This window comes from Pan troglodytes, chromosome 11 (assembly GCF_028858775.2).
Source record: "Pan troglodytes isolate AG18354 chromosome 11, NHGRI_mPanTro3-v2.0_pri, whole genome shotgun sequence".
Classification (NCBI taxonomy): Eukaryota; Metazoa; Chordata; class Mammalia; order Primates; family Hominidae; genus Pan; species Pan troglodytes.
The window spans coordinates 66,555,188-66,568,641 of NC_072409.2; the positions used below are offsets into that span (position 1 = coordinate 66,555,188).

At 34.7% G+C, this 13,454-nt stretch overlaps 1 protein-coding gene across 8 annotated transcripts in view; it reads left to right on the forward strand.

Moving 5' to 3' along the window:
* Positions 1 to 13,454, forward strand: part of PCSK5 (proprotein convertase subtilisin/kexin type 5) — a 465,695-nt gene that overhangs the window by 169,453 nt on the left and 282,788 nt on the right. For all 8 annotated transcript variants that reach the window (XR_010148685.1, XR_010148686.1, XM_016960969.4 and 5 more), the window contains exons 6-7: positions 5,709 to 5,797; positions 9,483 to 9,655. Coding sequence is in view for 6 of the 8 variants with exons in the window: in XM_016960969.4 (XP_016816458.3) it covers positions 5,709 to 5,797; positions 9,483 to 9,655 (262 nt within the window). In the remaining 2 variants the exon portion in view is untranslated. The remainder of the gene's footprint in view (positions 1 to 5,708; positions 5,798 to 9,482; positions 9,656 to 13,454) is intronic.

Here is a 13,454-nt window from a genome sequence, read left to right on the forward strand (position 1 = left end):
AAAGTCTGTATTGTTTGGAAAAAGAGGATTGATAACGTTAGACTTTGTGTTGTTAGGTATTTGTGATCAAATACCTAAGATTGCCACTAAATAATAGAATACATAACAACCAAGCTGGTATAGGGGAAAAGGTTACAGAAATGAACATGAATGTATCAATAAACACAGTTACTATAAATGGTCTTACTCTCTAGTTAAAGACTCATTGAAAGTCTAGTTTCAAAAAAGACCAAGTTATATTCTATTTATAAGAGATATAACTAATATAAAGAGTATTTGAAAGTAAAAAATATGTGTATACAAATTAAATAGTCACTAAATATCTTTTTTTAACTGCAAGAGCCATTCAGTGTTAGTACATATTTATAAATGGTGTGTTTCATTAGAAAGATTACTAATTCCATTTTAAGTAAAACAAAATTCATAAAACTGCAAAGCATATTAACAAACCAACAGTATAATAAATAAGCCTGATATGATGGACACATAAAGAGTAATTGGAGAATATACATCATTTTCAAACACATGGAACATTTATTAACAATTTTCACAAACTTGGCCATTGGGTAAATCTCACAAAATCCAAAGAATTGGTTCATAGAAATAATATTATTTTATCACAAGTTAATCAGATTATTATTGATACCAAAAGATAACTAATTACCCACATATATTTAAAAATATCAAAACATACTTACAAGTAAGTCATGGGCCAAATAATAAACCAGAGCTGAATTTCAAAATAGAGGCCCTTGTGGTTCAGTAGCACTGGGCATTAATTAATAATAGATACAATGAACTATAAGAACAGTCTCATTAAGGGAATTACACATTTGAATAAAAATAACTTATAAAGACTAATGAAGGATTATAGTTAATAATTGCTAGATTTGGGGGAAAATTAATAGTTGAGCTTGGAGTTTCCAAAATAAATAATTTTTCTTTTAAAAATTGATCATAGTTTATAATAGATTATAGTTTACAGTAATCTATTTTATATCTCAAATTATCTAAAAGAGAATAATTCAAATGTTTCTGACATAAAGAAAAGACAAATATTTAAGGTAATAGATATCCCAGTTATATTGAATTGATCTTTACAAATTATGTGAATGTATTAAATTATCACATGTACACTGAAAATATGTACATCTCTTATGTATCAATCTTTAAAATTTTTGAAAAATGTTTTAAATTGATCATTTTTTGGTGATTAAAATGATATAATCAAATGCCAGAATGGGAAGATAATTATGAGTACATCAAAATTAAAGATAGTCTGTAATCCCATTGGTTTGTGAGGCTAAGATGTGAAATTCACTTGAGGCCAGAAGTTGGAGATTAGCCTGAGTAACATAGTGAGACCCTGTCTCTACAAAAAAATTTAAAAATTAGCCTGCTGTGGTGGTGCACACCTGTAGTCCTGGCTACTCAAGGGGCTGAGGTGATACAATTGCTTGAGCCCAGGAGTTTGAGATTACAGTGAATTATGATCAAGCCACTGTACTCCAGCCTAGGTGGTAGAGCAAGAGCCCGTCTCCTAAAAAAAAAAAATGAAATTGTGTATGACAACCCAAAATTGATCTAAATAAGATTGTATGTTCCAAATATCAAATTTGGAAACATCTGTGACAGATATGACAGGGAAGAAATTAAGAAATTTGGGCAAAGGACCTGAAGAGGTTATTTACAAAGCAAGAAATAGAAGTAGCTAATAAATATTTGAAAAATGTTCAACATCAAATATAATGGGCAGGAGGAGGGAAACAACAATGAAATAACAATTTTCATGTCAAATTGTCAAAGATGAAAGAGATTGGAAAACTCATATGCAGGGGTGTGTGTACACAGGGTGTATCCAGATATTTTCTCCATATGTCATTCAGCTTGGCTTATGGCCTTTTTGTTTGCCATGCACAAAATTTAATTTTTTATGTACTATTTTCTTGTTAAAAATTTTTGATTGATACATAATAATTGTACATATTTATGGGTTATATATGGTATTTCAATATATGCATGCAATGTATCATGATCAAATAAGGGTAACTAGGCTATCCATTGCCTTAAATATTTATCTTCTTTCTGTGGGTAATATTCCAAATCTTCTCTTCTAGCTATTTTGAAATATCCAATAAGCTATTGTTAACTATTATCATTCTATTATGCTATTGAACACTAGACCTTATTCCTAATATCTAACTGTATTTTTGTACCTATTACCCAATGCCTCCTCATCCCCCACACGGTCCTACCCTTCCCAGCCTCTGTTAACCATCATTCTACTCCACCTTCATGATCAGCTTTTTCAGCTTTCACATATGGGTGAGGACATGCGATATTTGTCTTTCTGCTCCTGGCTGATGTCACTTAACATAATGACCTCTGGTTCCATCCATGCTGAGAATGTCAGGATTTAAATTTTTTTTTTTCTTTTTTTTTCTTTTTGAGACAGGGTCTTGCTCTGTCAGCCAGCCTGGAGTGCAGTGGCATGATCATGGTTCACCGCAGCCTTGATCTCCCGGGCTTAAGTGATTCTCCCACCTTAGCCTCCTGAGTATGTAGGACAACAGGTGTGCACCACCACACCTGGCTACTGGCTAATTTCTTTTTTATTTTCGTAGAGATGCAGTCTCCCTATCTTGCCTAGGCTGGCTTTGAACTCCTGGGCTCAAGTAATCCTCCTGACTTGGCCTCCCAAAGTGTTGGGATTACAGGCATGGGCCACTGCATCTGGCGAGGATTTCATTCTGTTTTATGGCTAATATTCCATTGTGTACATATACCACATTTTCTTATTCATTCATCTGTTGATGGACACTTATCTTGGCTATTGTGAATAGTGCTGCAGTAAACATAGGTGTGCAGATATCTTTTCAATAGGCTGACTTCCTTTATTTTGGATATATACCCAGCCATGGGATTGCTGGATGATAAGCTAGATCTATTTTTAGGTTTTACGGGACCCGCCGTACTGTTTTCTATAGTGGCTATACTAATTTACATTCCCACCAGCAGTGTTCTCTTTTCACTGCACTCTCTGATCCGATCATTTCTTTGATCTGTTTTTTATAGCATTTGTTATTTTCTGTCTTTTTGATAATAGTCACCTTAACCAGGGTAAGATATCTCATGGTGGCTGATTTGCATTTCCCAGATGATTAGTGATGTTGAGCACTTTTTTCACATACCCGTAGTCCAATTATATGTCTTCTTTTGTGAAATGTGTATTCAAATCATTTGTCCATTTTAAAATTGGATTCCTTGGCTTTTTGCTATTGAGTTACTTATACATTCAGTTTATTAATCCCTGGTCAGACAGAGAGTTTGCCGGTATTTTCTCTCGTTATGTGAGTTATCTTTTCACTCTGTTAATTGATTCCTTTGCTTTGCCGAAGGTTTTTAGCTTTATATAATTGCATGTATCTATTTTTGCTTTTGTTGCCTGAGCTTTTGAGGTGTTACTCAAAAAAATCTCTGCCGAGACCAATGTCCCAAAGCATTTCTTCAATATTTTTCCTTCTAGTAGTTTCATAGTTTCAGGTCTTACATTTTAATTTGATTTCCATATAGGGTGCGAGGTGGATGGGGGTGGGGGGTAATAGTTTCATTTTTTATATATGGATATCCAGATTTCCCAGCATTATTTATGGAAGAGCCTATTCTTTCCCCAGTATATGTTCTTGACACCTTTGTCAAAAGTCAGTTGGCTGTATATGCATAGATTTATTTCTGTGTTCTCTATTCTGTTCTGTTGGTCTGTGTGTCTGTTTTTATGCTAGTACCATGCTGTTTTGGTTTCTACAACTTTTAGTATATTTTAAAGTCTGCAGCTTTGTTATTTTGCTTGGGATTGTTTTGGCTATTTGGAATCTTTTGTGGTTTCATATGAATTTTAGGACTTTTTTTCCATTTCTGTGAAGAATGTAATTGGTATTTTGATAGGGATTGCATTGAATCTGTAGATTGCTTTGGGTAGTATGAACATTTTAACAATACTAATTCTTTCAGTCCAGGAGCATGGAACATCTTTTCATTTGTTTGTGTTTTCTTCAATTTCTTTGATCCGTTTTTTATAGTTTTCATTGTATAGTAATTGTTTCAGTCTTACAACTTTTATGAGTTTTGGTTATATTACTTTTTTGTGCTGTTAACAATTTGACAACATACTCTCTACTCTTTGATCCAGTAATTCTACTTCTAGGAATTCGTCCCAAGGCATAAAATGATGTCTGTACTCAAGATTGTTCTTCGTATTGTTGTTAATATTAGTGAATAACTGAGCAAAGTTCCAGGAAAAGAGGTCTTGTTAAAAAGCTTATGGTGTGTGTATATATAGACAGATACACACATACTACACAAACATTTATATATATCATTTAAGGAATTATGCAGTACATTAATAAACATTAAAGTAATATATAGATTAATATTTAGAAAAATATACATAATATTACTAAGTGAAAACAGCAGTATATATCTCTTTTATGTAAACTTGCATGTGTACCTATCAGTTGTAAGCAGTAACTTGATTATAGTTGCACAGAGAGTAGTGGTCTGAGGCAGCTGTGCTGTAAAATTAAAAGCACTGAAATGGATTTGGGGGCTTGAGTTTTAGTCACTGTTTTGCTAACTGTGCTACTCTCGACGTACCCTTTCATATCTCTGGTCCTCCTAGATGCCCTCCTCTCTAAAAATGAGGGAAGAGATGGGCATTTAACTTCATTAGCAATGACAGATAAACCATAATGACTGTCACATCCCTCTTCTGCAGGCATGGCAGACATTAGAGGTCAGTCTTGGTGTTCTTTCTCTGGGCTCAGTCACGCTTTAGAATTCTTCTCAGCACACAGTTTTAGGCCACCGTTTCTAAGCAAATTGTACTTTATACTGAAAACTTCTTTGCCATCCTTGAAAGAGGATCTTAAAAGTTCTTTCGGCTAAAAGATTTCTCTGATCAAGGCACAAAATTATTGTGACAAAATAACAGAGAATGCTTTTTCTGTAAATAATTTTTTTAATTTTCTAGTATCCACATTTCTTTTACAAAGTAAAAAGGTAAAAACAAGTAAAATAAGTGTGGATAACATTTTATTCAATAAAATATTTTAACATGTAGCTGGTATAAAACAATGATTAATAAGATATTTTACCTTTTCATTTTTGCATACAAAATCTTTGAAATCCACTGTTTATTTAAAGCACATCACATTTCTGCTAATAAATTGTTATTGGAAATACTTGATCTGTATTTAAATTTACAATTTAAAAAGCAGATTCTCATACCCATCTTAAGTTTTCTAATAATTGATTTGAGTATTAGTTCTTAAGCTTAAATAAAAAATTGAGATAAGGTTGCAGTAGTCACATTTCAAGTATCTGGTAGCACATATATCCAGTGACAACTATGTGGATCACTAGAAGTTTGGGGGATATAGAAACGAAGGTTTTCTAACTTTTAGCTTTCAAGGAGATTGTCCGGTTGGGAAAGCAAGATATGAAAAATAAATACGTCAAGAATATAATCCAAAACAATCTAATTAAGTGCTAGAAGTTTGCCATGGACAGACAAAGTGCTACTTGGGAAGGAAGTTCCAGAAACACCACAGCTGGGTACATTCTTCACCACTCTGAGTGGTGGCAGTGACGCGTTGGCTTTGTGAGAATGGTGTGTCTTACTTGAGAAAGTGTGTGTGTTCTGCCTGCAGGCATGGGACTCGCTGTGCTGGAGAAGTGGCAGCCGCTGCAAACAATTCGCACTGCACAGTCGGAATTGCTTTCAACGCCAAGATCGGAGGTATGGGAAACCAACTCACGTGGATGTAGAAATGCGCCAGTTAGCTCTTTGGCTGACTGGCTTTCAGAATCCTTTTTAAATGGAGGTTAAACGATTGGGCATATCTCTACCTAATAGTGTTCAACTATTGCTGGCCCCAACATGACCATGTTAGCATGTGCCGTTAAATATATTTAGTTAAAGACTTCTGAAGCAGTCACCCTAAAATATCGTAAACACTTTTCTTTTAAACAGACTTGAAAAAAAATGTTATCTAGTAGTGAAGATGGGGGTCATTGACATTTGTACCAAAATGCTACAATTGGTGCCTGGGTTAGAAAGAACTAATAATATAAACATTAGGCCATAATATCTCTATGGAAAGAAGCATTTTGTAATTCTCTCAAAGTGGAAAATCCTGGTTTTTTGTTTTTGTTTTTTTTTCCTTTGGCTTAGGCTTTTAAAAAGTTCCTTTTAATTGTAATTAAAATGATGTATGGCAAAAATCTCCTTTTGTAATCCCATAATATAGTGATACTATTTCCATGAATGATTCAGATTATATCTATATGCAGGCATGTATACGTAAAAACTCAATTATACATATACTTACTATAAGGACCCAGCCAAAGCAGTATGAATTTAAGCATTGATAAAAGCAAACTCTTAACTTTCCCATTTGTAATCATCTTTGTAAGCAACAGCCTGGTGCCACAGCCACACACAAATGGGAAGAAAATATTGTAATAGATTCTATGGATCCTCATGATTTTATCATTATGCCTGAAGGTATTCCCTAGGGGTCTCCTAAGGGCGTCATAAGATGAATGAAGCTCCTGGAACCAGGTTGACCTCCTTGTTTCCAATGCACTATTTGTTTTCAAGTGGGAAATAGTGTTAGAACTAAAAAATAAAAATGACAATTCTTTCTAGGATAGGAATATAAATATAGAGATTCCCTAACATGAAATATTTAAGGTATACAGTAATAGAACTAAGAAAAGCCTTTCTGAAACTACCTTGAATATTGGTCCATAGTGCATTTGACCTCTTTCTTTCCTTTTTCTCCCCCTGAATTCTTATGAGTATGATAGTTTGTTAAGCAGTAATTAACTAGCAGGGAGCATCTGCTATTTATTAAGCACAATGCATATGAAAGAGCTAAAGAAAAGAGGCAAAGAAAAAAATTCTTCATTCCCTGAAGAATGATGAGAGTTTTGGAGGCCCCTCATCATCCCAAGAGAATTAGATCAGAGGCGGCCAGGTCAGCCCTTCTCATGGTCCAGGATATAGTTTCTCGCATACACAGACACACAGCCCCGGGTTCTTATCAATACTCTCCAGCACAAACCCAGAAATCTTAATAATTTTTAAAAAATGAGAGGACGAACTTGTGAACTCACAGATAAACCAATGACCTAGCTTACAGAACCTTATTTAAAAAAAAAAAAAAGAATATATGGCAACAAATCAAAAATGTTCTACAACAAGAACATTCTGAATAATAAATTTAACCCCCATACCCAAGGCATGAAGGCTTGGAGTTAAATGAGGAAAAAGCAGCCTTTTATCTTTAAACTTGACAAAGTAAAATTCTTTTTTTGTGAAATTTCTATTAGAAAATGAACATCAACCTCTAAGTATGATTTACAAGCATTTTTTCATGCATGACATAGAAACTGAATTCAAGTGTTATGTCCTACTCTCCTGTTGGCATTTAGAACACTAGTGAGCTTATTTGGGGCAATTACTGTGTTTATTTCAGACCTCATTGTACCAATAAAATAGTTTCATTTTATGCTTTTCAATAGAAAGTAAGAGGATGGAGTCGTTCATCTTTCTTTGCTAAAAAACATGCAGATGAATTTTGAATATTTAAATTAAATTAAACCAGTGTTACTCAGGATGCAGTACATCGAGATCATTATGTAGGGTTTTTTACTCACACCATGGACAAACTTTCCAATTTCCATTCCAGTTTTTTTTTTTTTTTTTTTTTTTTTTAAGACGGAGTCTCGCTCTGTCACCCAGGCTGGAGTGCAGTGGCATGATCTCGGCTCACTGCAAGCTCCACCTCCTGGGTTCATGCCATTCTTCTGCCTCAGCCTCCCGAGTAGCTGGGAATATAGGCGCCCACCACTGCGCCCGGCTAATTTTTTGTATTTTTAGTAGAGACGGGGTTTCACCATGTTAACCAGGATGGTCTGGATCTCCTGACCTCGTGATCCACCCGCCTCGGCCTCCCAAAGTGCTGGGATTACAGGCGTGAGCCACCGCGCCCGTCCCCAAAATTTTTAATGGAACTTGTTCACAGCTTTCATTCTCCACCTCTCCTGTTAACACACATCTCCATTAAAAATTCAAGAGTCTAGAAGAAAGACAGTCAAGAGACATTAACAACCAAATGCAATGTCTTTAGAGATACATGGAGGGGAATGGAATGTTGGCTAGATGTTAGATGGCAGTGGGAACTTATGTCCCTATTTTTTGTAAAAATTTTTAAAGGATAAAGGGTCACATCTGTCATGGAATTTAAAATGGTTCAACCTAATATTTATATTTTTGGATTAAGAAAATGAGACAAAATGTTAACAGTTATTGAGTAGTGGCTATGTATATATATGTTCATTCTTCGTTCTTTCTATTTTTCTTTGTTTGCAAGTTTTATAATTAAAAGTTAAACATAGTTCCTTCAATAATATTTTTATTTCTACCGGTATTCCCACCTCAGTTCACATAGTCTCTAAACCTGTTTCATGTGGGTTTTTATTATTTAATCCCCGTTTGTTGATAACCAATAAAAACTTAAAATCCTACTGATGACAAGGTTTTCCTAAGGATTAAATTTGGCCTGTAAAAATATAATTTTTAAATGATACAGTGTTTCAGTGATGGTGTTTAATTTAAGCTGAAGGAGAGATATGTTTACTTAACAATTAGATGCTTGGTTGTGGTTGTTTTTATAAGCCTCCAAAATAGAAGGAAAAAAGGAAAGCCTGACATTTGGCATAGAATTTATTTCTGAGTATCTTAATGTCTCTTTTTGCAAAATAGGGTTAATAGTAAATTCCTATCTGTTTGATAGAAATATACTTAAATGAAGATTAATAACTAAACATTGCTAAAACCCTTTGAGAATTATTTGAAATGTTACATCCACAGAGATTATTCTTATTTATTATTTGACATAAATAACTTAGCAAAAAAAGAAACATGAAGTTCACATCAATCTTATGATTAGGGGCTAATATTAAATATGGAGGATACGAGACCATCCTACCTTGGCAGCTTTCCAAATAGTATATCACTGCTAAGGTTAGATAGAATGTTTTATATCAATTATGAACACAAGTTATTCAATAAAGAGTTTAAGGGAGATGGATTGCTTGAAGATCTCTTTGTCAAGTACTCACTCAAGAGAGGGATGAGAAGGGAGAGACTGTGGCAGCTGTTATAAGGAAAGGAACCTTAGAAAAAGAAAATGGATTAAAAAAATTGAAGTTTTGCTCTTTTATATACAATATGACATCCTTTCTGCCCAAGATACTGCCTGCAAAGTATACATTATCCTTTTGCTGGGGGAAGATATGCTCACTTAAGTGTTGATTAAAAATGTATTCTTCCCCCCGAGAATCCTGCAGCTCTGTTCTTTGAGTGTTGTGTAGGGAAGCCCTGTAATGAGCTAGTTCTCCTTTCTGTGTTGAAGGAGTGCGAATGCTGGACGGAGATGTCACGGACATGGTTGAAGCAAAATCAGTTAGCTTCAACCCCCAGCACGTGCACATTTACAGTGCCAGCTGGGGCCCGGATGATGATGGCAAGACTGTGGACGGACCAGCCCCCCTCACCCGGCAAGCCTTTGAAAACGGCGTTAGAATGGTAGGTTTTAAAAGCATGGAGGCTTATACTGTGTGGATGGGTGATGATTCTCATATGAAGAATCTATGGGTTTCCAACTGCAGTCTAGAGAACTGGATGGAGCTGCTAGGCTGAGCCAGCAGGTAGGCTAATGGAAAGAGGTGGTGAACATTTGGGATTGTGAGTTATTTCTGTTCTGCCAGTGAACTAAGAGCTAGAGAGTTTCTTCTGAAGAGAACAGAGGTATGTTACAGTGCTTAAATTCTTTCAAAGAAAATATATTAATACGTTAATCTTGCATTTGGAGAAATAAATTCTTAGGACTGTGAAATTGAGTGAAGATATTTAACACTCTCCAGGTAGTGTGAATACATTGCATAGTGATGCCCCTTGGGGCATCTCCCTTTTTAAATACTTTCCCTAGTTTCTCTTACCTCTGTCCCAGGACAATATTATTTGTGTTCCAGCTCCTGATCGCTGTAACCAATTAGCTTAATGCGTCGTTCTTTTCCTTAATTACACCAAAAAATTGATTGACCACTCTCCCACAAAAAACTAACCATATAATCTAATGTAATAAAATGTCTATTTCAAATTACAGATCTTAAGAAACCCTGTCTTATTTAAATTAAATTTTAAAAGTAAGGATACTAATCTTTGTAATCATGAAAGGAGGAGAGCTCCACCAGAAGTAATGTCTTTTTCTTATTCATGAATGGACCTTTGGGTGATTTAAAGCATACAGTTAGTCTTGTTCATTGAAGGCCATTATTGATCTGGCCCTAACCTCCCTTTTCTTCTCCTCTCTTTTACTCCTTATAATGTAGACGTGCTCTACTCCTATCCATCAGCACAGAATGCTTTCCTTGTTCCTCCTGCATAGCTCCCGTGCCCCATCCCCAAGTCCTCCCACTGTAAGCCAAATCCTGTTTGACCATCAAGCCCCAGCTAAAAAAGGTTTACGTCTTCCCAGAAGCCTTCTCACTGCCCAAACTGGAATTAACTATAAACAGCCCCTACCTATGCTTTATATTCTTACTAGTGTTACATAGAGTTCTTATCATATTGTGCTTTATATCAGAGTTAGTTCTGGGTATATCTTCCTTACTAAATTGCGAGTTCCTAGAGAGCAGCACTTGTGCTCCACACATCTTCATGGGCTTTGCAAAACCTAGACAGTGCATTGCATTCTAGTGAGTATTCAATAAAAGTTATTGAATCAAATTTAATTAACTACAAATGATGCTAACCACAGGGTTGTTAAATATCCAGCTCAGATACTTACAGTGGAATGCATTGTTGATTAATGTAATGTTGCAGCTGGAGTAAAAATAATAACGATTTGCCCACATCTTTGTGGGATTTTTGTTCGGGTTTTAATAGAAGACTGTGCTAAGCTGTCTTCTAATTATTCAGAAATAGACTGGAGGATAAAATTATATACTTATTTTGTAGGTACTTCCTAGCTGAATGATAGTTCAGGTTTGGTTAAAACATTCACTTTTTTTAGCTCTTTGTCAATTTTCAGCTTCCTATATTAGAGTCTTTTAAACCTTAGGATAATGTTTTAAGTCATTGTCTAGAAGTTTTCTTTCAAGGTGCCTTAACACCAAATGAATATATTCTATGTAATCTGGTGATTTCATTACTGAAGCCACAGACTACAAATTGCTATGATCTCTATGTTTTCAATAGAATGATCATTCAAATTCAGTAAACCAAACACTGTGCATATTTAATCATAAAATTATATGTATATGGCTCTTATAATAAAGAGCAATCTGGACTTTCTCATTAATCTGAAAATACTTAAATTAGTAATACACATAACCTCATGAATGCACATATATATATAAAGAATGCCCCATATTCAATAGCTGGTTTTACTAACAGACTAGTAGGCGTGTCACTGAAGCAGAACACATGAACCAACAATGTTCAAATTTATTTTTGCTGGGGAGTCTTTCATTCAGTGGAAATCTTAACTGGAAGCTTAGTGTGTAAAAAATTAAAAATATGGTACTTTGGTTAAAAGAAGAGTAAAAAGGGGTTAAGATTAGAAACAAAATCACCTGAGAAAATTATTCCAACACATTAGGAAGATTATATTTAGAAATAATTTGGAGGAAATTTACTTTATATTCATTATTAATTATGAAAGTAAACTATGCTTATTGGAATAGATTATACACAAATGAGTGTAAAGATGAACTTAATAGATTTCTCCACCCAACTGGGTAACCACTGTTAAGAGTATAAGCTACATGTTTCCATACTCTTGTGCATATTAACATGCAAACAGAGATTATATACCTCTGCACATTACTATTTGCACCTAACGGTCTACCCTAGGCATCTTTCTGGGGCAACCCTTAAGAATAGAACTCATTTATTTTATTTGTTTCAAAATTTTTAGAGTATAGAGATACCATAATTAATTCAACATTCCATTGAAGATCTTCCAAGGTTTTACTTAGGGAAAAAAAGGAATTCAGTTGTAAATCAAACCATTTGCTTTTAGAGTTGAGGTAGTAACAAAAGAAATAACTATCAATAAGAACAAATTTTTTTTTGGCTCATAGCATTGCACATCTAAATATGGAAAAACCATGGTGCTGCATTTAAATGTGATGAGGTCAAGGAGATAGTGTTTTCATGTGTTTAATACAAATAGGCTTTCAGGTTAGGTTAGGATTGAGTCCAATATTTGCCATTTACTTCTCTCTAACCTTATGTAGATCAAATTACCTCTCTGCTTCCATTTTCTCATCTAAGGTAGGGCACTAATAGTACTCACAGAGATGTTATAAATGCAAAATGAGATGATAATGCGTATAAAGCAACTAGTATAATACCTGAAATATAATAAATGCATTTTATTTTTCAGAGAAAAGATCATGTCCTCCTATAAAACTATTTAAATTTGTCCTCAGTCCATCATCCTTCTCTCCTATACCATTTCCACAGTGCCTAGTTCCTGATAATTCCAGTAAGTTACCTGTTGGGGTAGATTAAAAATAATATGATGCAGGCCGGGTGTGGTGGCTCATGCCTGTAATCCCAACACTTTGGGAGGCCAAGGAGGGCGGATCACCTGAGGTCAGGAGTTCGAGATCAGCCTGGCCAACATGGCAAAATCCCATCTCTACTAAAAATACAAAAATTAGCTGAGTGTGGTGGCTGGTGCCTGTAATCCCAGCTACTCAAGAGGCTGAGGCAGGAGAATCGCTTGAACCCAGGGAGTGGAGGTTGCAGTGAGCCAAGATCACGCCACTGCATTCCAGCCTGGGCAACAGAGTAAGACTCCATCTCAATAAAATAATAATAATAATAATAATAATAATAATAATATGATGCAAGTCAACGTAGCCTTCCTGAGCTCTGTAGTGTCATTTATTTTGTTCTTCCTATGTCTGTACAAACCTTCAATTTCACTTGCCTTTAAAAGCATATCTTCGATTTCAGTGAGATAGCCTCTGGATATAGAAATTCAGTCTAGTTATCCGTGTTTGTAGTCCTGAATTTTGTTTGTATTTTCCCAAAGGATGTTCCTCTAAATATCTATTAATATATAATTTAATATTTTAAGCAGTATATTTCTCTTTTCCAGGTTAAATAAATCTTTTTCATGGGGCATCAAGTGAGACAGGAAATTTTATATTCTTTGATAGTATTATCATTTGTATTTTTGTGTCACACACATTGTCAGAGATAAAGAAAATAATTGAATAAAAACTTAATACAATATTAGATTATAGGGTACAACAAAGAAATAAATAAGTGATTTATTGGCTTAGTTATTTAAGAAATGAAGAAATAA